The 25,681-nt window shown below is 37.4% G+C and overlaps 1 protein-coding gene across 1 annotated transcript in view; it reads left to right on the top strand.

Annotated features, from left to right (window-relative positions):
- Positions 1 to 25,013, top strand: part of LOC140138844 (uncharacterized) — a 35,642-nt gene extending 10,629 nt beyond the window's left edge. Inside the window, exons 4-16 of the mRNA XM_072160615.1 lie at positions 3,692 to 3,845; positions 4,293 to 4,370; positions 4,779 to 4,966; positions 7,594 to 7,671; positions 8,378 to 8,503; positions 9,012 to 9,168; positions 9,788 to 9,868; positions 10,089 to 10,270; positions 19,802 to 19,882; positions 20,414 to 20,458; positions 21,899 to 22,157; positions 22,939 to 23,016; positions 23,532 to 25,013. Of these exons, the coding sequence (XP_072016716.1) occupies positions 3,692 to 3,845; positions 4,293 to 4,370; positions 4,779 to 4,966; positions 7,594 to 7,671; positions 8,378 to 8,503; positions 9,012 to 9,168; positions 9,788 to 9,868; positions 10,089 to 10,270; positions 19,802 to 19,882; positions 20,414 to 20,458; positions 21,899 to 22,157; positions 22,939 to 23,016; positions 23,532 to 23,686 (1,662 nt within the window). The 3' untranslated portion in view covers positions 23,687 to 25,013. The remainder of the gene's footprint in view (positions 1 to 3,691; positions 3,846 to 4,292; positions 4,371 to 4,778; positions 4,967 to 7,593; positions 7,672 to 8,377; positions 8,504 to 9,011; positions 9,169 to 9,787; positions 9,869 to 10,088; positions 10,271 to 19,801; positions 19,883 to 20,413; positions 20,459 to 21,898; positions 22,158 to 22,938; positions 23,017 to 23,531) is intronic.
- Positions 25,014 to 25,681: the final 668 nt, after the last annotated feature.

The raw sequence follows: 25,681 nt of genomic DNA, 5'->3' as shown, positions 1-25,681 counted from the left end.
GAGGTGGTGGATATATATTGGGCTTTCGATATTGGGCGGAAATTAGAGTACTTGTCAGAATATAAATTTGTACAATCGGCCTACATGCCGCGCAATGTGCGGCATTTTAGGTGTAAATTTCAAAGCATACTACCTCCTGCGGAGGCAGAAAAACTTAACCAAACAGGGGAGGCACAGTGTCATCGCCCCGATATCTTCATGGCAGAAATCGCCATGGTAGGTTGAATCCACAGCCACGCATGGCCATTTTGTTCCGACCTGTTTAATAGTTTTGAGACGCATAATGGGCCGAAGGACGTCTGACTAAGGCTACTGACAATAGCCCGGTGACTGACCTCGCTGTGTGTGAGTTAGCATACGCCATAGGTCATATGCTTTTAGACTACTTCCACGATTGGCCTACACTGCGCTATAATAATTCGGCACATATAAAATCAGAATTATTGTCAGTTTTTGAGTTCAAGACGCAAGCTTCTTTCTCAAGACGCAAGCTAACGACTATCATATCCGTTCAACATATATATTCAAGTGCAAGGAACCAAATCTGGCTTCTTTAGACTAAATAAATTACGGGAGATATTCATCATTTTTACACCGGTATCCAAAGATTTTCGTCTGAATATCAAATCGTGCATAGCACATTTACGTGTATCGATCCCGGGTATTAATGTTAGTATCTCTACCGCACCAAGTAATACTAGCTAGGCGATGTCGGTGTGCGAGGATGTGATATTTTCCACGTATGAATTGCATATTTGTAACACTGTGAGATATTCACTCTGAACGTTTGAACTTTACATTAACACGATATCAATCTTGATATCAATTTATATTGACCATAAGCAATTTCAGCATTTGAAATGCTTTGAAATCGAGACTGATACGGATGGGGCGAAGCTAACTGAACTGATCCTATTTTGAAAGTGTATAACAGAACAGGCCGTACGAGGTGCATGATGAATAATTACTTCGCACTAATAATTGTTAAGAAAACCGTACTTTACCTTTATTTAACCTGACATTTAAACATATTCTGTAAAATGTTTTGTGTTTGCTGGGTCCGAGGTATCATCAACTTTTGCTTAACCATGAAATGGTATCGGCCTATATAAGCATATATGCCTATGTTACTAGCTTACCAGCTACCTTACTAGATTGCTTACTAACTGACTCGCCTGTTGGTTACAAATGGACATATCTCGAAATGCCCTTCCCCATTCATTTTAAGGACATCTTAACTCTTTGCCGTCCCCATTTTATCTCTGAAAAGTAGGGGGAGCTCTATCCCCCAGCCCCCTGGCTACGCCAATGGGCTATGGTGTATTTTATTGCACTGTCTGTCAAAATGTTATCTCTTGTATCGTGTAATCATGAACTTTCGTCGTCTATTTATCGAACAAAGCAAATATTTTATTCAGGTCAACTAACAAATTAAGGTGGATTAGCTTTATTCAAATATAACTGCCACCTACGCCGAACACCTACGCTCATTTATAGGGAGTGTTCAAAAATACTTTGGGGGTTCCAAATATGGGGTTTGGAGAATCTGGAACTTGATGTCAAAATATTACTGACCCCAACCCCCTATACGAAGATTTACAAAAAAAATCAACCCTGTAGGCATCAACCCTATTATAGGCTTTCTGTCCGTATAGTCGGACAAGGTGAGATTTACTCCAATACTATAATATGCGATCATATAGTATAACAAGGAAAAGGAAAACCTAAAATCGACCCATTTTCTTTGCTAAATTTGTTCAGACCCCCTCCGTATATTTCCGACCCCCTCCCCACACCAAAGTATTTATGAACACTCGCCAAGCAGATGGCTAGGCTCCTCCCGGTGGCTTCTCTCGTTGCCAATGAAAATGTTTATTCAACAAGAATTGCCTTTAAAAAGGACAAAGTGTTTTTGTTTTGTTTTGAGGAAAGCGTCGGCAAAATAGAAACTATATAAATTGCGAGTGAATACGGGTTGATTGAGGCATAACCAGTCGAATTGTGCATACTTCATATACACTGCAAAATCGTTTTACAAAAATGACCAAATGTTGGGTCAAAAATCAACAGTTTAAAATTACAAAGTAAACAAGTTAACAAATTGTTTGCTTCAAGCCAGCCGATGATGGATAAATTGTAACCCAAATATGTTACATTTTGCCTAATTATTTATTTGACACAACATAATTTGGATCAAGCTAAATTTGCAGTGTAATTGGCTAGTAAAATATCAAAAAAAATGGAGTATATCTTATTCATCCAAATACATGGTTTATTTTCAGTAATTTGCCAACCATGACACCGTGACCCTAGACTACCCCGTAGTCCACTTGCCCATTGTACATACTCTGGATATTGTATTTAAGCTTAAAACTCTGATTTAATTAATGTGTGCACAATTGATAGATTTTCACATCTGATCTTTTCAGTCACCCTACTCCCTCTCTTTGTTAGCTTCCCAAGTAGACTACTGACTTTGCCTTGCGGTTAAGATTTTTAACACGGGACTCTATGGAGAGTTAGGCCAATTTCTGGCCTAACTAAAATTAACCATGATGTAATGCATCTTTAAATGGATCTGCCTTGTGATTGGTCGCCCATATCTCGCTATGGTTTAAATCTTCTGGGCCCGCGCCATTACCATTAACTACACCGTACACAACTGTCTGTGGTATTTGCGGCGCTTTTGTGTTGACGCGAAAGTTAATCTCTCATCAAACATCTAGCGCGTACTTGTGGTTAATGGACTGATAAACAAGTATGCTTGACAGTGTGTTTTTAGAGAGCAAAGTCCAGGGGTAAAGTTCTGCTTACAATTCAAAGTTCATAGTCGAATTTTCGGGTTCGCTATCAATAAACTGGTAGATTCCAAAATCAGAATTGTTCAGTATTAAAGTGAGCCATTATAATTATGCAAGATAATGTTGCATTCAATTACTTTTATTGTCACTAATCATCTGATATTTTTAACTCTTTATGACCATTTTACTAGTGAATACTTTGATTTTAATAAACATCAGTATAATTTTGAGTTCAACGGAATGGGTTCATCATGACTAATAATAACATATTTTTAATAAAATTCGACTATGGCATAGTCTACCGTGACCCTAAAATTAATCAAATTCAGATTTGTGCATTTTTTTAAACAAGCATATAGCTGTACGTCCATATTTTTATTATCGTGCCAGCGAGTCGAATCAATTTATAAAACATGCTTAACCTACGTACGCTAGTGGTTGATGCAGGGATAACTCAATTTACATTCACATATTTAATTCCAATGTTTTATGAAGCAGACATGAGATATTATGATCAAATCGCGTATCGGCCTATATGTTTGTTGATCTCTTGGTGGTGCAGTTTGACAAAATGTTCCATGAGAAACCAGATGAGCACTAACTTGCTATAAAGGGCGTTGGCTTTGAAAAATGTGTTCCTTGTTATGTAAATCAGACAGTTTCACACTCCGTAGTTTTACACTGGACTTCGGAGCTTGCTCTTTTGTTATGCTAAAACGTTCCCCTATTTTATGCACAAGCGTGTCCCTACACAGGTGAATGAAAAGAGTGTATCGCACGAGTATATCGTGCGGACAAAATATCACAGTAGTGTACTCGGAATGTAATGGTACAAAAAATCTCTCAATATCCCTTGCATTGAAAATATTTGGTTGAATATACACCTGTAGGTATCAGCCATGAAGATGTCTGACGACCTTTGCAAGTCAGCCCAAGAATGGGCTCAAGAACTGGCCAAGAAAAATCAATTTAAAACCAGTGGCAGAACCGACGTCGGTGAGAATGTTGGCATGCACTATTCATCTGCATCAACCGAATACTCTGGTAAGTATAGCCGTGTGTGTTCCTCAAGATCGGATGTTGGTCCCCAGGTAAATTCTAGATCTTTGAAGATAAATGGAAATCTGTGCGAGGTGTTTTTAGTTACTGACTTGTCTTTGAAATAAAGTGATCTCCAGTAGGGTAACGAGGGCCGATAAAAAATCAACCGAATACTCCGGTAAGTAGAGCTGTGTGTGTTCCTCAAGATCGGATGTTAGGCCCGAGGTAAATTCTATAGGTCTTTGAAGGTAGGTTTGAGGTGTTTTTAGCTACTGACTTGACTTTAAAATAAAGCCCTGTAGGGCCATGAAGGCCGAAAACTTATAATGAGAATTGCCAAAATGATGAAAAATCTCTAAAACTGAATCTCTGCATGGTGTCAAACTTGATTCTAAACTTATTCACTTTTAATCTTCCTCCTGCGTGTTTTTTCTCTCCCTTTCTCTTCAGGTAAGGAATGCGCTGAAACCTGGTACACCGGGATGCGTGAGTACAACTTCAAGAAGCCAGAATTTGGACAGAAAACAGGTAAGTGTCAAGTTTCTACACCGCAAAAACGTTGCATGAATTTTACGATTTTTTACCCCACGTTGAGTACTATGCAATAGTTAACTTTGTTGAGTAAACGTTACTCTAAAAGTTCGCCAATAATGACGCCTAAAATGTTATTGACAGAGCTTTAAATAACGTGTTTTATAATATAACGAGGTGTTCCTCAAGGATCACGCAATCGGTCCAACAATTGATTTGTAATCTTTTCCCCGCGGCGTATTCCACTTAGATGGTAAGGAATGATATATAATTCCACAAAGCCAAAACCATAACCTAGAGCACGCCAAGTAATTTGCAAAGAATTAGGATTGTATTATAAGATTACGGTGTACCTCAAGGGTCGTGCAATCGGTCCGACAATTATCTGTATCTTTTTTTTCACAGCTTATTTTACTCAAATGGTGTGGAAAAATACAAAGGAATTCGGCATAGGCAAAGCCATCACTAAAGAAAACAAAGTGATAGTAGTCGCCCAATACAACCCACCAGGGAATTTCCAGGGACAGTTTGACCGCAATGTCTTTCCACGGGATGACGGGTACCGCCCACCTAGCCCAGCAGTGAAAGCAAAGGTGTGTATCAACGGCTATTCTATATACTAGTACATGTACATGTAGTTGAAATCCACACACCCATGATGAAAGACATGACCTTAATCTTCCACACAGAGAGTGTGTTACCTGAATCTACACTCCATGTGTGTGAGATTAAGGTCATGTCTTCCATATTTCAACTGGAATAGCTTATCCCAACAAAAATGTCAAAAAATGTATGTATAATTTATATAAATTGTTTTTTAAAGCGACGGATAGGTCAATAAAAAAGTCATCGGGCATAAAACAGTTGGCTCATCCGTTTTGGAGAGAAAATCCCAAAATCGATTTTTTTTTGGGGGGGGGCCCCAATTTTTTTCAGACATCGTAACAAAAAATTATTAGCAAAATTTTCTTAAATTCATATAAAAATATATAAAAAACATATAAATATCTAGTACTAATGGGTTTTTTACTTTGATCTACTTGATCAAAAATGTTTGAAATTTGGATGATAACCAATGATAATCAGGCTTTTTAATTATTTTTTTGAAAAATTGAGCCATTTTTGCAACCATTTTTTTGGTGAAAATTACTCAAAGTTGGTTTAAAAAATCATAGTTGGTCAAACAAAACAAACAAACAAACAGGTCCTAGATATTTATATCTAGTTTAGTCTTTTTTTAACGTTTTTACTCATTAATTTTTTTGTTACGTTGTCCGAAAAAATGTGGTAAAAAAAATTCGATTTTGGGGGATTTTCTCCAAACCTGAGCATTTTTACCCAAATTTGACCTCACAGATGGATTTATCAAGTCTATGCATTCTGAACATATACTTTTATATACTCTAAATTTCCATAATTCCAGGGTTAATACCAACTTTCAAAAACAAATTCCAATAACCCAGCAAACAAAAAACGTTTACCATATTGTTCACACAAAGTTAGAAAAGGTTGCCAGCAAACCTTTAAATGTCAGGTTATATAAAGGATATAGGCCTATAAAGGGTTAAAAAGGTTTTCATAACATTCAAACGCGTTTTTTGATAACTTACTGCAAATATTTTGACATCTGAATAAAAAACATTTTAAAATAACATTTTGACAATATTTAAAAAAATTAATGTTGTTGTAGTGTATTTTCATACAAAACGTTATAATTAACGTTTTTATATTTAATGTTATTAAAACGAATTTACCAAAACCAAAACCCTATCTATTAAAGATACAACTTAACCAAGAGATACACTGGCTTCAATAACACATCTTACAAACGATTGGCATCTGTGACTTTTATGTGCCTCAATTGCACAGAGGCGTGACTTTGCGTACATTAGTGGTCGTGTCCTTTTTATAGTATGGGCCGCATGTTATTTCCTGAACATTGTGTAAAACTGGCTTCAGAAAATATGTCTTCGTTTAAGGTGAAAGGTTCGCATGGCTTCTGTTATAGGATGTTGGGCACCGTAAATGTATGAAATTAATTTTTGATTAAACAAAACTACGGTGTAGCATTTTCATTGAAATGTCATTTTTTAGAAAATTTTTGGGCACTTTGAAATCTAGGCGGGCCAGCTGTGCACCACACCACAGAAACGGATCTAACCATATCCTGGGTATGTATGTGTGAATATACCGTCACTGTGCTGTGTTTTTCTTGGCTGATAAATTTTTTGAAGGGAATGAAGGTATTTGGTTTTATACTGGAAGTTACCCCTTAATGATCTTTGACCTCAAATCTGTGTATGATTCATGGATACTGCGGATAAGTTGATAAATCAGAATCGCATTTTAAGGTCTATTCGTGTGTGTCACGTATGCACGATAGAAAAGAAAAACAGATTTTTATCGCCGAAAACACTGTTTTTGAGCGATAAACCAGGTTTCTTGACGAACAAACCAAGTTTTTCAAAATCCTTGCTTTTCACTATTAACCCTAACCGCCTAAGGGCATTTTGGCGACGGGAAGGGAATGAAGGAAAGAATAAAGAGAGAAAAGAAAGAAAGAAGTTGTTTGCTCTGGGTGGGATTCTTTGCCACGGGTCTTGGGCTTCGCTGGCCAGGGAAACCGTGCCTATATATCACTTAGGGCGATTGCGTCATCACACCACGTGGGATGCACGCACGAACAGCGCATATATCAAGTAGTATTTTGTAGTATCAGGAGGGTAACTTAGGGTTAATAAACTTAGTTTTCCAAATTGAAAAATCTGGTTTATCAAATTCGATTAGCAAGGTTTGTTTTGTTTTTTTAACTTGGTAAGCAAGGTTTTAAGAAACCTGGTTCTTCGATCGAAAAACCAGGTTTCTCGGCCAAGAAACCAAGTTTATCAAAAAACTTTGCTTCTCAAACCGAGGTACTTGGTTCATCGATCAAAAAACCTGGTTTATCGTCGAAAAGTCATGTTTCTCTCGTGCGTGCCATAATCGTGTCGCAATGGACACTTTCCATATAGTTTTTGGTTACTATTGCTGAAGACGCGTCTTTTAACACGTCTCTTAAAAAAAAAAAAAAGACACGATATACACTCATACACGTTATGTGAATGTGCCCAAAGACTCTTTAATTAAATTGTATGATATACTCTTATTTAGCTTGAAAGTTCTTGTATTATTTTTTTTTGCTCCTGCATATTTTCCTGACCGATACATCACGTGCGTGTAGATACATAAAAGTGACGACATTAAGAAAGGCGCAAAGCGAGACTCTAGCAGTTCCAGTGACGACGAGAAAAAAAAGAAGGTGCGTATATTAATTAGAGTTGGTTTATTTTGATATTCAGATGCCCAAAATCACAGAAAAAAATCCACAAAACGACAACAATTACCTAAGTCGGCCAAAGGTACCCTAAGTTGTACAAACTTTGCTTTAAGCAGATATAGGTTGCGCAAGGATGAAAACAGAAACTGTCAACAAAGTTATATTTGTGTATATTCTCGGTCATCCAGGTATATAAAATATCAAGTTGATATAATTAAAATCTAGTCAACTGGCCGTACTATTTTTTTGACTGGCGACGTTTCACATCCTATCCTGGATGCTTCCTCAAGCCGTCTGATTTCTGACCAACATGACCAATCGCAGCCGAAAAATCAGACGGCTTGAGGAAGCATCCAGGATAGGATAGATGTGAAACGTCGCCAGCAAACAAATAGTCCAGTTGAATAGATTTTAATTATATCAACTTGATATTTCAACAAAGTTACGTAAAAGTGCGCAAATATGTACCAAAAGCTTTAATTGCACAAGTTAGAAAAGAAATTGAAAAAGTTAGAAGTCGAAATTCGGCAACTTGTGCAAGTTTGGGCAAGTAACTTTGTGCAAATGTGCGAGTCTGTTGTTATTTCTGTCTTATTAGTTTTCCCCCTAACACCGGTCATTTGAGGTATATAGGAAACCGGTTTCAAGTTGAGAACCGGGTATTATTGTCATCATTTTCCTTTTCCAGGGCGGACTTTTCAAAAAGAAGGACAAGAAAGCTGACACTCCAGCTCCCACAGTCAGCAAATCTGAACTCAAGAAATTCCAAAAAGAGACTCTAGAACATCATAATAACTACAGGAAGAAGCACAAGGTACGCCAGCAGGTCATAGGTTAATATCAGTGTCAGAGACGAAAATGTCAAGTAAACGGGGAAATAGAACAAGTAACCGGTGATCGATTGATTTTTGATCAATGATTGAAAGTCTGTCGATCCAGAATAAGGTGGAATATGACCCATCCATTAACCTTTGTTAAAATCTTCTCTAAATGATCTCTAACAGCTAAAGTATGCTCCATCATGTTGTCAACATGACCTTTGTCCCACCTGTGTAAGATCCATGCATTGCATTGTAGATCATATTCCAGCTTACAAAAAGTTTAATGTATAATCCCATTTGTTTAACAATTTTTAAATTGTTGATAATTTTTTTTTAACATGTTTAAAATAATAATTCTTTTTGCCGCCCCTTTTTCTTCTACCACCACTTCCTTTTTGCTGCCCCTGTTTTTATCCCGGGGGCTCGCGCCCAAGTCCCCCCAGTATACGCTTCTGTTTATACAAGTGTCTCGTGAATGACCTATCGTTTTGAATATTTTAGTCACCAGCATTGAAGATGTCCGACGAACTTTGTAAGTCAGCTCAAGACTGGGCCGAGCAACTAGCTTCGAAAGATCAGCCTTTAAAAACCAGTGGCACGTACGGCGTCGGGGAAAACATTGCCATGCATTATTCATCAGCAACTACCGAATATTCCGGTAAGTAGACAATAATACATTCATACAACAATTTAAGAAGGGAGTTAATTTAATTTGGCCAAACTTTCCACTAGGTATCACGCTTTTTAATCAACTTTCCCAATAGCACAGAATTGACCTTTGCCGCTATGAGTTCCAACTTGCCCGTCAGTATTTCAACTTGCCCGCAGAATTTAATAAGTATTTTTGCTCAATTTGCTGATCTTGATCATCGAAGCTTTTAAATGAGTCTCTTTAGGTGAGCCATTTGGACACCCAAAGCAAGTTAGAACTTGCTCGACTTGTGTTATGCACTCAAATTAGCCCAACCGGTTGGGGTTCGATTCCTATGCATTGGTGTGTGGCGATACGAGTTCGAGCCCCGGCACAGTCCAGGTTTGTTCCTGATGTGAAATAATAGAGCCGTGACATTTCTCTGCGTAATGAATTAAGGTATGAAATATAAACTCGACCGCCGGTTGATTGGCGGTCGAACTCCGTTCCATGTGGACGGAACCGCTCGGAACCGCTCGGAACCGACGGCCAACCACCGGTCGAGTTTTGATTTCATTCCTAACTGTGTTTTTACTTGGAAGGGCATGGCAGATTATTATTGCAATACACTTTTCACCCTTATTAGGTAAGCAAGCCACTGATCAATGGTACATCGAAGGAGCGAGTAAATACGACTACAAGAAGGCCGCATTTAGCCAAGACTCAGGTAAATAGATGTAAATTAAATTTAGACGTCCGCTCTCCTCCATGGTGCATTTATAATATGAACCATAAGAGTACTCTGTTACATTGAATATATAAAACAATGAGTTAATATATTTAGGGGCTGTTTAGCGGTTTCAATAGCGTTAAAAACAATTAGGTGTTCCGCAAGGATCGCGCAATCGGTCCAACAAGTAACACCTGTTGTCTTTTTTTATCCACAGGCCACTTTACTCAGCTTGTATGGAAAGGTTCCAAAGAATTCGGCGTAGGTAAAGCCATCACCAAAGAAAATAAAGTGATTTTAGTGGCCCAGTACAAACCACCAGGAAATATGCGCGGAGATTATGCAGACAATGTTTTCCCGAGGAGTGGTCGTGATCGCTCACCAAGCCCAAAAACAAAGGTACATTGTGTTACGTATTTCAAACACAAACATACATGACATAGCAATTAGCATAAGCATAATAATTAATATATACACAAACACAGACAGAACTAGTTATATTTTATACAAAAGTAGATAAAATACAATGTATTTTAGGCCAAAGAAAATTAATTGTTCGTCTCACGTTACTTTTGACTTCAAAAATTCAATGCGGAATGAGGCTTTTTTTTTTTTTTTAATTCCGCTGCTGAACTTTCAAGTTCAATCCTTTGAATTCTTTAACACATGGATTTTGTCCATCAAAAATTTGCTGTAGAATTTCGGCAAAAGTATACATTTGCTTTTGCTCTGATCGATGCAGAACCCATCCGATTGAATTGTTTTTATACAGTATCTTAACCCGCAATATAGCTGTATCTGACGCCATATTTGGCACAAAAAAAGGAAAAGAAGTTGAAAAAATCGGCAGAAAAAAAATTAAAATCCACCCGAGATAGTATTCTCAGCTTGTCGCTATTAGTCTTGTTTCCGCCTGTCACTCTCGCCGAAGGGACGGTAGGGAGAACGGGAAGCATTGTGTACACTGTAAAAATTGTGTCTTGGCAGAAGACACAAAACAAGACAGGTCTCATGAAGCCGGTTTTGAGACGCGTTTATATTCAAGACAGGTCTTTGATGGATGATGTGCGCATGGTGACATGCAGCCTCTCCAGCTCTGTATTTTGTTGCTTATTTGTGCTGTTTATCGCAGTGTGACTATTTTACATTTGTAACCTGAGGATTGGGTATTTCATCTTGACTATCCTGAGCAAGTTGGACTGCAAAATTCTTCATTTTCTTCATAGATTTTTCATTTTGGACTTTTCTACCTCATTACTCAACTCACTTCTGTAAGCTTAACCATTACCTATCACAGCATATAGGATACTGTACTCCACTATTGGATTGGACCTTTTCATCAAATCAATATAATCTCCTGTTTGCATCATCTGTGAGTACTTGATTCATCAATTGTTCATCAATTGTTTGCATTGACTGGAACTACTCAGCTATGGGATACATTATCTTGTTGTCCTTGCTGCTGATTAATGTGCATGAGAGTATAGGCCTACCTTGCTCTGTTCATTATGAGGACAATGCTAAATTATATCATCGTTTGAAGTTCTCAGGATCACATGCTTGTTACTACAGTAATACATCGGCAACTTTTCAGCCAGATATTTTAGTGGCTGGGGACGTAAATCCAAACCCAGGTCCTGAAAGTTGTCCTGAAACTGATTCTACTGAACTGGATACTAATCGTACAATAAAATACCAGCGTGACGAACTCATAAACCTATGCTGCCCCCCATATACTATTTCTACCCCGCTTCTCCACCATATTCAATCACTTCACTTAAGACGTCGCCGCACCCACAGAGGTAGGAGAGGGGGTACGCGCAAAGATATATCATTGGTTTCCCCTCCTGCTGCTTCCCCGGTTTCAAACACCCGTCACATAAAGTGGATGTGCTTTAATGCTCAGTCATGTCGTCAGATAGCCACGGACATTGCTGAAATCATAACTGATAATAATCTGGATCTTGTAATGTTAACAGAAACTTGGCTGTATGAGAAAGGCGATGAGCCATATATGAGTTTTATGACCCCTCACGGATTTAACTGTCATTCTTTCCTCGTGGAGCCTGGGAGGTGGTATTGCCATCATTGTGAGAGAATCTTTATCTAATATGATCACTCTCACTCACCTTGATTACACCTCCTTTGAAAGCGTGGAACTAAAACTGTCCATTCACCAAGTTTCCATCATATGTGTGTGCTTGTATAGACTGCACCCTGGTGAACATCTTGTTAAACATACTAGAGTTAACTTTCCAACTTTCTTGTCTGAATTTACTGACCTTTTATCATCTTACGCTAGTTTGAAGGTCGATGTATCCTTTACTGGGGACTTCAATCTCCATTATGAAGTTCCAACTGATTCTGAAGTCAGACGCACAATTTCGATTTTAACTGATTTTGGCTACTCTCAGCATGTCGACAAGCCTACTCATAAGCTCAATGGTATCCTGGACTGGGTGGTTGTGCGGAATGACAGATGCGTTACCAAGTACGATGACGTGTTGAAGTTTCCTGGTTTGTCCGATCATTTTGCTGTTTTTGGTCACTTTGATGTTTCTAGACATACGCCTAGTAGACGCTCGGTGACCTCGCGTAATTTGCGAGCAGTTAACTTTGACAATCTAAAGCCTGATGTTGCTGGACTGACTGCCAGTGTTCTTTCCAGATCACCCAACTTGGATGTATGTGGTCTTGTTGACGCCTACAATACTGGTCTGCAACTAGTTCTTGACCAACACGCACCCCTGACTACTCGGCAGGTGAGGGATCGTGCATCGGCTCCTTGGTTGACGACTGAAGTGAGGGATGCAAGACGTGAGAAAAGGCGTGCTGAACGGCTCTGGAGGAAAACTGAATTGACTGTTCATAAAGAATTGTACATAAGTTCGAGGAATAATGCTAATAAGTGTGTTACTAATGCTAAGAGGCAATACTTTGCGGACAAAATTGACTCAGCTGCATCTTCCACAAAGCAGCTATTCACAATTGCAAATGACCTTCTCAGAAAATCTCAAACCTCAGTGCTTCCAAATAATGTTGCTCCTAGTGATCTCCCGCAAGTCTTCTGCAAATTCTTTGCAGACAAAATCCGGCATCTAAGGGATAAACTTGATTCTTGTCAGTGTTTGCCACCATCTTTTACTGCTTTTGAGGGTCCTGTTTTCGATCACTTTGATCCTGTCACTGAAGATGAGATTTCTGAGCTGGTCCATAGTATGCCAACAAAGGGTTGCTTATTAGACCCACTTCCAACGTATCTTGTGAAACAGTGCTTTGTTGATCTTGTTCCTTTGATTACTTATACTATCAATAAGTCCCTTATGAGTGGTATTGTTCCTATTCAGTTTAAGCGTGCTATTGTTGTACCCATCCTTAAAAAGTCCGGTCTTGATAATAACTGTCTTAAGAACTTTCGGCCAGTTTCTAACTTACCTTTTATTTCTAAAGTTCTTGAAAAGGTCGTCCTTAAACAGCTCCAAAAACACCTCTTTGACAATGATCTTATTGAAGTTCACCAATCCGCGTATAGAAAAGGCCATAGCGTGGAGACCGCGGTGCTGAGTGTCTTGGACGGCCTTCTTAACAACACCGATGTGAAAAAGTTTCTCTTGTGGCTCTCCTTGACCTCAGCGCCGCGTTCGATACGCTTGACCATTCTATTCTCATTGAGCGGCTGGCGACCACTTTCGGTGTCCAAGGAGTTGTACTTGAGTGGTTCACTTCATACGTGACTGAGAGGTTTCAATCTGTTAATATTAATGGAGTGGTTTCGGACCCATTTCCATTACAGTACGGAGTCCCTCAAGGTTCCGTACTTGGGCCGGTTTTATTCACTCTTTATTCTCAACCTTTATCCGACATCATTATAATGCACAAATGTAATTTCCACAAGTACGCCGACGACACGGAAGTCTCGCAATCTGACACCCCAATAAACTTTGAGCTCACCATATCTTCCATTCAAAACTGTATTAGTTCCATCTTGAGTTGGATGAATAGCAACAAACTTTTGGTACGTCCTCTCGCATAAAACAAGTTGACAGAGAAGAAGATGATACCATCCAGATTTTGAATTCTGACATATCTTTCCAACAATCTGTTAAATACCTCGGTGTTCGGCTGGACCAAACGCTGTCCATGTCTGACCATATAAGTGATATATGTCGCTCTCTTTATTTATCTTTAAGACAACTTGGCACAATCCGTCCATATTTGTCTGAGAAAGCGACGTCGTGTCTTGTTAACTCTCTTATCATGTCTCGCCTTGATTTCTGTAATTCCACTTTGGCTGGTATCACTTCTGATCAAATTCTCCGCCTCCAGAGGATCCAAAACTCTGCCGCCCGGCTCATTGTTAAAAAACGTAAATATGATCACATCACCCCCATACTTTATGAGCTTCATTGGCTACCCATAAAATTCCGGATTCAGTTTAAATTATGTGTGTTTGCATACCGGCACTTTGAGGGTACCCTTCCGTCTTACCTCTCCGCGGTTCTCTGTACTTATGTTCCTCAACGCTCCCTCCGTTCATCATCTGAAAAGCTACTCAGGACCCCGCGTGTTAATTTATCATCTGCCGGTATGCGTTCCTTTCGTTATGCTGCCCCTGTAGCTTGGAATTCCCTTCCCAACAACATCCGCAATATCACTTCTCTTGCTCAATTCAAATGTAGTCTAAAACTCATTTTTTCCAACATGCTTTCCCTGATTCCTAAGGTTTTTGTGTTTCACTGTGTGTCCTTTGGTTCTTTTTTGTTTTCGCGCCCTGAGATCTTTTTGATGATTTTTGCGCGTTATAAATACGCTCCATTATTATTATTATTATTATGAAGCCGGTTTTGAGACGCGTTTATATTCAAAACAGGTCTTATGAAGCCGGTTTTGAGACATGTAATTATAAAGACATGTCTTGGGTACATCATGTCTTCATTCAAGACACCACTTTTATAAGACACGTTTGTATCCAAAACAGGTCTTGTGAAGCCAGTTTTGAGACATGTAATTAAAGAGACATGTCTTGGGTACATCATGTCTTCCCCAAAGACATGTCTTTGCCAAAGATATCTTTTGCAAAAAGACATGTCTTAGCTTATGTATCATCTCTTGCCCGCTTCGCGCTAAGAGAGGAACACTACAACTCATCATCGTGGTGTTGAATAGCCATCAAGTGTATTTTGATAGCACGGTGACACGTACTTTAAAGTTATCTTTAAAGGAAGTGTCCGGCAATCACAACATTATGTCTTATATGTTAGAAAAATAATTATCAAGCATGAATCACATGGTTTTATTTAAAACAATGTCATATTAACCATAAAAACGAATAAAAACAGCCATCTCTCAACACGCGATATTCAAAATTCCCGCGCCGAAATTTTCTAGAGCAGTGACGTCATGGTTATTTGTGCTCATTTGTCGTCAGGGTTCATTGAATTTTTAGGACGTCATTGCTCTAGACAATTTCGGCGCGGGAATTTTGAATATCGCGTGTTGAGAGATGGCTGTTTTTATTCGATTTTAAGGTTAATATGACTTTGTTTTAAATAAAACCATGTGATTCGTGCTTGATAATTATTTTTCTAACATATAAGACATAATGTTGTGATTGCCGGACACTTCCTTTAAAAGTATGGTCTTAAAAAAGAAAGTGCCGAAAATTCTTGTGTATTTCCTTAAAAATATTTAATCCGTGGTGTTAAATAGCGTTTGCCCTGCGTTTTATCATCCACGGTTTTGTTTCCTATTATTTCAACATAGTATAATATTTAGGATTTAGAGGAGGTCCTCCAAACACTAGTACTCTTCACAATAATTATTTGTTACCCAATTATTACCAAATTTGTTACCAAAATTGGTGTGATAACCTATATTGGCTTCTTCCAAGACGCGTCTCCAATTGGTCTCCAATTGGTCGCGTGTGATATGTCTCCATTCAAGACACACTGGTTTTAAGACGTGTTCTACAACATTAATTCATGCGTCAAGTTGGACTGGTAACTTCTTCCAAGACACGTCTCCAATTGGTCGCGTGTGATATGTCTCCATTCAAGACACACTGGTTTTAAGACGTGTTCTACAACATTAATCCATGCGTCAAGTTGGACTGGTAACTTCTTCCAAGACGCGTTTCCGATTGGTCGCGTGTGATATGTCTCCATTCAAGACACACTGGTTTTAAGACGTGTTCTACAACATTAATCCATGCGTCAAGTTGGACTGGTAACTTCTTCCAAGACGCGTCTCCAATTGGTCGCGTGTGATATGTCTCCATTCAAGACACACTGGTTTTAAGACGTGTTCTACAACATTAATCCATGCGTCAAGTTGGACTGGTAACTTCTTCCAAGACGCGTCTCCATTTGGTCGCGTGTGATATGTCTCCATTCAAGACACACTGGTTTTAAGACGTGATCTACAACATGTCTAAAGATAGACATGTCTTATTTAGTGTCTTGATCTCAGGCATCAAGTAGGACTGGCAACTTGGTCCAAGACGCGTCTCCAAATGAACATGTGTGTTGTGTCTTCTGTCAAGACATGTTTGCTATGATGAGTCATGACACAGAATAATATATGTGTAATTAAGACATGTCTAGGGAGAAGACGCTATGTGGTTTGACGTGTCTTGGGAAAAGATACCAGATAAAGACACGTCAAATTTAAGACGTGTTTATTTGCAAGACACCCTTTTTACAGTGTAGAGGCTAGTCACGATATCAACCTCTAACATGGCATTTTGTGATCGCGTAACATTTAGGTGCGCTTCAGACTCCTTATTGTACGTGCAATATTGTATGTACAATATTTTTCGTGACGTCAAAAAGTATTGCACGTCCAATAAATATACGTGCCACGACGAGTTGAATCAGATTAAATAACGCGCTATAACCCTGACGGTTCATTGTTTGCTAAATCCAAGCGAGGTCACCCGAAAATCTATGCAAGAGAAATTTCTACTGCTGCTGATGAAACATCCTAGAGTGCGTTTGGGTTTTTTTCTGCACTTTACCAGTAGGCCTAATAAATTCATTAACAAATAAAAATAAAATAAACATTTAGAGGGAATGTTTTTACTCACTGCTCATCTGATCCACTTTCCCAGGAAACTAAATACCGATACTCCTTAGTTTTATCCCTGACTTTCCAGACATAATTATGAGTAAACATCAAATTTAATGTTTACAAAACAATCAAATATATATACATTCGTTTGCATTTTGTACAGTAATATTAATATTAATATTAATAATGTACAAACATTAAAAAAGGGGCCTAAGAGTATGTCTATTTTTAATCATATACTAATTCCGCCATGCCCAAACATATTTTATATATGAAATCGTGTAAAAACAGACCACTTGTAAATCTATGGAGCCCCAAATTCCAATCAAAAATAAAAACAACTTTGTTATCAAATACACTAGGCCTATACATGTGATTACAGGATTTTAATAAATAAATAGATTAACACGGATAACGGACGAGAAATATTTGGCAATACCGCCGGATTTACCACAGAGCCAGTGGATAAAGAAATTAATTAAAATTAAAACAAATTAAATGAGAAAATGAAAGCAAGGACATTTGGTGAAGTATTGTTTTAGAATGCGAAGGAGTCTTAAATGTTACCCAGGCCCAGGACACTGATTAATGTAAATTCGACCCATAGTTATTTTGTCTACTTTTGCCAGCATTCAACCTGTTCAATGTAATTTATGCCTATTTTCAATAAAATTCCGAAATCTGACGTACGGTAGGCCTATCAACGTTGTATCGTGCACAAATTATGATTCGAGACTATTTCATTTGACACGGTTGTATGGATTTCAAAAGATCGGTCCTATAATAGATATCGAATAGAGAATTACAGCAAGAGGCTTTGAGGATGCCGTAATCCTCTTGACAATCAACCAATCAGAGAGACATATTTCAGAAATATGTTCAACTCTTTCAACTCTGAAATATATATTTCAAGTAATCTCGTTTCACATTTAGCAGCACTTTGGCTTGCAATAAAGCCACGAAGGGACGGTAATGCTAATATACGATTTCAATCAAATATTGGTGCAAATATACGATTTCTGTCAACTATTTGGCTATTCTTTGCCCAAAATTTTGAAATATTTATTAGTAACAACTCTTAGGAGGGTTTTCGAGTAATTTTAACGAAATAATGAGGTAAAATAAAAGAAAACCCACTTACAATTTCGGACGCTTAACTGTGGTGTTCTAGGGGAATTAAGATATCACAATTAACATGTTTAATTCAAAATCGTTGTCCTATAAGCACGATTCACATTAGGTATAAGTTATGACATTGTCAGATTGTGTGAACATTACAAATACAAACAATAAGGTTGAAAAAAAAGCCATTTAAAAATGATTTTAAAAGATCGTCTATTTTGTAGCTTACACTGATTAGACCAAATATCTGCCTCTGACGAAAAAAAAATGTTTTCCATGCTGATTTGTTTTTGTAACGAGTATATCATTTCAAAAAGAAAGAAATAAAGGCGGATATTACTTTTAAAATCTCAACGCATTACTATTAATAGGCCTATAATTAATGAAAAGTATAGAAGGCGTTGCATCCGGGTCTGATGAGGGGAGGGACACAAGCCGTTTTTGGCAGTTTTCCTATGGATTTTCCAAAATTCAGATCAATTGGGGGGGGGGGGGGCCCCCGTGCCCCTATAAAGCTAAGGTTACTGCATTAACACGTTTATGGATGTATTGTGATGATCATAGGTAGGCCTATAACCTACACCATCATAACATGCCTCACCTATATCAACATGTAAAAAGGTGTTGCAAATTCATAACACAACGTGTTATAATGTAACAAATGCTATGCCAAAACTTAAAAAAATAATAAAAATATCAATATCAATCAAATCAAAACCAGAATAAATACATAGGCCTACAAATAATACTTAAGAAACTGACTAAATCAATATATGACTAAATATAAATGAATCTCTAAATCAATTAATCAATCAGTAATTAATCAATCAATCAATCAATAAATAAATAAATAAATAAATAAATAAATAAATAAATAAATAAACAAATAGGCCTAAATAAATAAATCTATAAATAAATAAATAAATGAATAAGAACTGAATGTGCCATTTATATTATCATTACAATTTTAATATTTTTTTATATTAATATCAGTATTAATATTATTAACTTTAAAGGTGCCCATTGATTATATAATAATTCAAGTACAGTTGAATACAAGAAGACATAAAAAGATGTTCATCATTCCGTGCACGAACACTGCACTAAATTTACCACTCTTAGAAATTTGGCAACTCCGTATCAATTAAGCAACCAATGATTGTGGCAAAATATATATTTTCCCGGTACATACTTTTTATTGTACGTGCAATACTTTTTGACGTCACGAAAAATATTGTACATACAATATTGCACGTACAATACGGAGTCTGAAGCGCACCTTACAGTAAAGAAACAAGCAAAACTCGACTGGAGCGAGACGATCATGTTGATGTAGACTCGCTTTCCAGTTGTCTTCTAAAAAATGATTTTAAACAATCTGAATTTTGCGGGAATTTGACGATAATTTTACCAACGCGCGCGGGTAACGTGAGACAAAGAATTAATTTTGTTTGGCCTTATCTATATACTTTTAATACAATTTCAAAATATGAGAAAACATTTGAGAAGCAGAGAAAGAAAGAACAACGCCATTATGCGTCTGATATAGGAGAGTGTTCATGCGAGTGGTTTTGTGATTTCTTGTAATTTTTTATAATTGAAGACCGCGTATAATTACCGAATATGGTGCAGACCGAATTAAAAAGACTATTTTGCGTCTGACGTCATACGCAAACTACCGGTAGTCTTTTTAATTCGGTCATCAATTATAATTCATTTTCCTTTATGTTACATATAAAGAAAGCTTCGAAAGGCGGTGGTGCTCGACGAGACTCCAGTAGCTCCAGCAGCAGTAGCAGTGACGATGATAGAAAGACTACGGTATGTAATGTAACCAATCAGATGATGATGATGATGATGATGATGATGAAGATGATGATGATGATGATGATGATGATGATGATGATGAGGCCCGTAGCCAGGATTTTATGTAGGGGAATGCGAAATTTATAATGTGGACCTTTTTAGTTTTGCTTACATTACATACATTACATTACATTACATTACATTACATTACATTACATGGTATTCGGTCTATTTTGAACAGTTTAACATGAAAAAGTGGTCCTTTTGTTAATTTTTCTTTCTAATTTGAACCTTCTTGGGTAAATTTTTTTATGTTCACCCTGAAAAGTGGACATTTTTGTCGATTTTGGGCAACCGGTCTGATGATGATGATGACGACGACGACGATGACGACGATGTTTGGGACAAGGTCAACAATTTAATGTTCTTACCCCGTAACCATGGTAACGTTTTGTTTCTCCACCTCACAATGTACTTGTCTGTAGCTTAATTCGTGTGTATCTATAATTGTTTGTTTCTTTGTTTGTCATCTATATATATATATAGCATAAGATCAAAACGGAAAAGAAGATCCAGGTGACGGTTAAAAAGGTATATATCGAAACTTATAAACAAATTGGTGGGTGGGTATGGTGTGGTGTGGTGTGGTGTGGTGCGGTGGGGACGGAGTGGGGATGTGGTTGTCAGTATGAATCAAGTATATGTATTACGGCAAAATTTGTTGTTTTAAAACCTTACCCAAATTAACTTTTTCAATGTTTAGAAAAAGGTTGGTGAAATTTTACACAAGTTCGGTATTTTAAATAACAACTGCTTTAGGTTCATAAAGTAAACAGTGCTTTGTAAAATGTCAAATTTGTCAAAAAAAAGAGGTAATAAACACTCCAAAATATGTTAAAATATTAAACTATCGCTATAAACGTGTTTTAGTTTTAATCGTATTCTTAACGCCTCCAAATAAACACGTGTTTAAAAATGTTATCCGTCAGCCGTTTTGCAGTGTTACAGTTCTACGTTCAATTGCAGGAATTATTTTCGAGCGTTAAGGTTTGTTTGTTTAGGGTCAGTTGCGGTATCAGGATTTTTTTCGAGGGAGGATGGGAATAGTTATGTTAAGGGGTGGGGTATGTACGTATGATGTAGATTTTATAATCTAATGATATATGTACTTAAAGGGAATGTAGCGGGGATGAAAAGCAGAAGATCAATTGAAAATATTGACCTTTCGTATTGAAGTTCGGGGGGGGGGGGGCACATCGAAAAATTTTGGTGGGTATGTTCTCCCGGAATTTTGAGGTGGTGTGTCTTTGGGAGCTGAATGCGTACCGGTAAAAGGGGGTCTTTTGGAGCTGCGAACCGGGCTGCGAACAAGTAAAATAGGGACTTTTGGAGCTGCGAACAGTCAAAATCAAGGGTCTTTCTTGGCTTTTTGGTTGAAAATCGCCTGAAAAAACCAAAAATATGAGGAATGAGCAATTTTGGTGTCTTTTAGAGCTGAAATTATTAAAATCAAGGGTCTTTCGGAGCTCTATTGTTCAGATGTTGGTCAAATTTAAGGGGTCTTTCGGAGCTGCGAAATCCAAAAAGGGAGGTCTTTCCGGGGGAGCATACCCGCGTATGGTCATTTGTGTTAAGTGCCCCCCGGATATGGATTTTTCCCAAAAACACTAAGACAAAATAGGTCTTTTGGGGGAAAAATCCATATCTTCAATATGAAAGGTCAAAATTTTAAATTGATCGTCAGCTTTTCATCCCAGCTACATATCATTAGATTTAGAAAGTTTACTTCGAGGACTGTTAGATATCAAACATTTTAAAAATATCAAATTTTAATAATTTGTCATCAAATTTGTATTACATCGCGAATTTCAAAAAAACTGATCTAAATTATTGGATATCAGAAGGACATTCCTCGTATTCAGAATTCAATTCGATGTCTGATGTGCTCTCATGTGCCACAAAATACTGTCGAAACGTTCATACCAGAGATACGTTATGTTAATAATTGACTTTTTTCAATGTTGACGGCAGGTTGAGGCACTCAAGCTGGACGAACCTGACGTATCTCCGAAAGATCTAAGGGAATTCCGCAGAGATCTTCTAAAAGCCCAAAATAAGATCAGGGAAAAACATAACGCCGAACCACTAAAACGCTCCAAGGACTTGCAGGAGCGAGCACAAGATTGGGCAGCTCATCTTGCCAAGAAGGGAGAATTCAAGAACAGTGATAATTCCGACGTTGGGGAGAACATTGCTATGCATTACAATAGCGCCTCCTTTGATTTTTCAGGTAAACTTATATGAGTTTTATCAAGCGGGCGTTGTTTACGTGTTTTATGTTGCATATTAGGAATGGATTGCAAACTCGTTCCTTTTATGTTACGATATTAAGATTTAGAATAACCATATACAGGGACGTGTCACAAATATGGCCCTCATTTTGGGGCCTTTGGTATAATAATGGCCCCTTTTCTATTATTATGCTATAAAGAGGTGAAATTGTTTTAAATTTGGCCAAAAAATGCAGGATTCCGGTATGAAAATGTCAGTGTCCAATATTTTTGAACAATTATCTGATTTATGGTAAGTAATAAGTATGGGTCCACTTTCATATTCTTGGAGGCACATCTTTGTTCAAACCAAATTATAATGAGATCCAGCCAATGAGATTCGGCTAGATCAATTCTTAAGTATAGGATAAAAATGATCTGTTATAGATGAGCTTGTATTTTAAGGGTTGGGACCATTAAGGTAGTGATCTCCGAAAAGTGTTTTGATAAATTCATTAATATCTCAAAATAAAAATAGCGGTTTAACAAAATAATGGTTAAAATGAAAGCCATTATTTTTATATTGGGGGCATAATTATCGTAATGTGCTCACGATCTTTTTTACAGATGGCCTCGAATTATTATTTTTAACTGTTGTTCTATACCTTTTCGTATTGCTCAGGCAAAATAATAACATTGAGGTTTTTATACGGTAAACATCATTATACAATGCCAACCCCATCGCGCTTCCCCACACAAAGTTAAAAGTATATATACTTGAACGTTTCACGTTATTCACAGGTGAGCAAGCAGCTGAATTATGGTACAAACAAAGGGAGAAATATGACTTCAAGAAGCCAGGATTTACGAATGGAGCAGGTTAGTTGGTTGCTGGATATCATGTTAGGAAAGAAAAGGAAAAGAAAGAAAGAAAGAAAGAAAGAAAGAAAGAAAGAGGGAAAGAAAGAAAGAAAGAAAGAAAGATAAGAAAGATAAGAAAGATAAGAAAAAAAGAAAGAAAGAAAGAAAGATAAGAAAGATAAGAAAGATAAGAAAGATAAGAAAGATAAGAAAGAAAGACAAAAAAAGAAAGAAAGAAAGAGGAAAGAAAGATAGAGGGAGAGGGGGAGGGATGGAGAAGAGAGGGGGAGGGAGGGAGGGAGAGTGAGTGAGTGGTGGGAGGGTCAGAGAGGGATGGAACAAGGAAGGAATGAAGGAAGGATCACAATGACAAACCTAACATTTATAATAAGGAGTTAACGTGGAAGAGTTCCATAGAATTTGGCGTCCGTCTTTCCAGCGTATAAAAACGTCAATTTTATAACCAAGAGTTCCTCAAGGTTCGTTCAGTCGGACCATCATTTAACTTCTATATATTCTTACCTACCAAACAGGCCAATTCACTCAGATGGTGTGGAAGGGTTCCAAAGAGTTTGGAGCCGGCAAAGCAATCACCAAAGAAGGCAAAGTTATTGTGGTTGGTTTTTACAAACCTCCTGGTAACTACAAGAAGGAATTCGAAGACAATGTGGACAAACCAAGGAAGTAAACATCTCGCAAACAAATGTATACCATGTAATAGTAAAGAGTCACGAACAAACAAACATATCCGTACCGGTATTGGAGGTGGAGGTGTGTGGGCGAGTGTGGAATGTCCCGGACGTGACCATGAAGTAAATAGTACTCTAGTATACTGAAATGGAATTATAAAGCCCATTGCGGCATAAAACTAGTATAATTCGTCTTATAGTACTCTAAGCTTTTGTTATTTTATTTCAAAACATTTGTTTTGTTTTTTCAACTGCATATAGTGGGAACATAATGCAATCTGTAGATGCAATCTAAAATGTATTTAGACGCCTGTTTATTGGACACTGTGTGTTGGAGTCATCCTTTAATATTACATACCACATAATAATGTAACTTATAGGTAATATTATTATAAATGATAAAAGTTTTATACTTATAATTTTTAACGTTTCTATACAAATGAGAAGAATAAGTCTTCCACATCTTTGGTTTAGGTCTATCCTTGTAAGCATATACGAACTTAGCCTATTGTCAAGACCCCATCATTAGAGAATGAATTTGGAGAAAACCTTCTGATAATTACAAACACTCGCTGAGCAGCAAGACCGTCCCTCTAAGCTTTTAATCCGATAAGCTGATTATCTATTTGTTTTCAGTGGAAGACATTCTTTGATGTATTACTGAGCTCAATCATCTGAAATTACTGGAGCGTGAGTCACCCAGGCTGGTGGCTCAGCATAGTATTTTATTATTAAACAGAAGGGTTTCTCCAAATTCGTTTCCTAATGATTGAGGGATTTTCCCATTAGATGTATCTGCCTGAGAAGACTTAGATAGAGGTATGCTTCGTTTTATGATGAAGAACAAATTTCTCGCAAAAGTAATTGGAACATTTGTGTAAAAGTAGAACTGTTTTTATTTCCGTTATACTTTCTTTGGAATCGGTGCTTTGGTGTGGAGTCTGGACCGTGTACCGTTTCCTACTATACAAACCCCCCTGCCTGCCCCACCATCAATGTTGGATGTCTCTGGGGGTGCATGACCAAAAAAACAACTGCCAAAATTGATCGGGGAATGAGGGGCATATTTGAAGTAGGCCTACCCATGCTAAAATGTTCCAACAATTTTGACCGGGATTGTAGTTTTCAAAACAAAAATTATAAACCCTACAACCACAAATGTTATAATAGTACAGAACTCGTTTGACTTTAGATTACCAATTTTTTCTTCCAAAACATGATTCTTTCTAGATCTATTAAGACCATTTTGTGAAGCGGTTTGTGTCAGAAACACGTTTCTTAGACAAGAAGCCCCACTTGCCCAGTTCTCCACAGAAGAACTGACAATACACCTGTTACTTTGATGACAGACAGAACAGAATTTACATGGATAAATTTTAACCTTGACTAATTCCCCAAGGAACTTGAACCAAAAGTGGGGCTTTCACTTTAAAGTTGATTTGTCAACACGTTTTTAAACCTAAACATACTTGCAGTTTTGATGGTTTGTGATGTAATGTAATATTATAATACTGGGTGTAATTATTTAAAGAGAGCCATCAATCCCAAACTATACTATTCCCCACACATGTCTTGGGTTTTGGTCAAAACGTTTTAACAGCATTTAAATCCCGGGATTTAAATGTCATGTTATATATACCATGAAAACGTTTTTAAATGAAAAACACTACAATATCAACATTTTAAAAATGTTTTTGTAAAATATTTTTGGCAATCATTTTTGCAAAATATTTTGTTAACATTTAAGAAACATAGGCTATGTCCAATTTCCTATGTGCTCGGAGTGATCTGTGGTCACTCCGAGCACGAACCTTTTGGTATGGTTCTCTAAATGGTTCTTGAATTTCAGGAACTTTTTGAGCTTTCAAGTGTATGGTTCCTCATGAGGATACTTTAGAACCCTTTTGATTTTTTTTTCTAAGAGTATAAACCATGTAAGCGTACTTTCTTTTATTAATGTTAAAATGAATACTACTTAATTGATAGGATGAAAC

The sequence above is a fragment of the Amphiura filiformis genome, chromosome 18 (genome assembly GCF_039555335.1).
Source record: "Amphiura filiformis chromosome 18, Afil_fr2py, whole genome shotgun sequence".
Taxonomy (NCBI): Eukaryota; Metazoa; Echinodermata; class Ophiuroidea; order Amphilepidida; family Amphiuridae; genus Amphiura; species Amphiura filiformis.
Note: the sequence above shows the minus strand (reverse complement) of the source record. Positions and strands in the feature narration are given on the sequence as shown.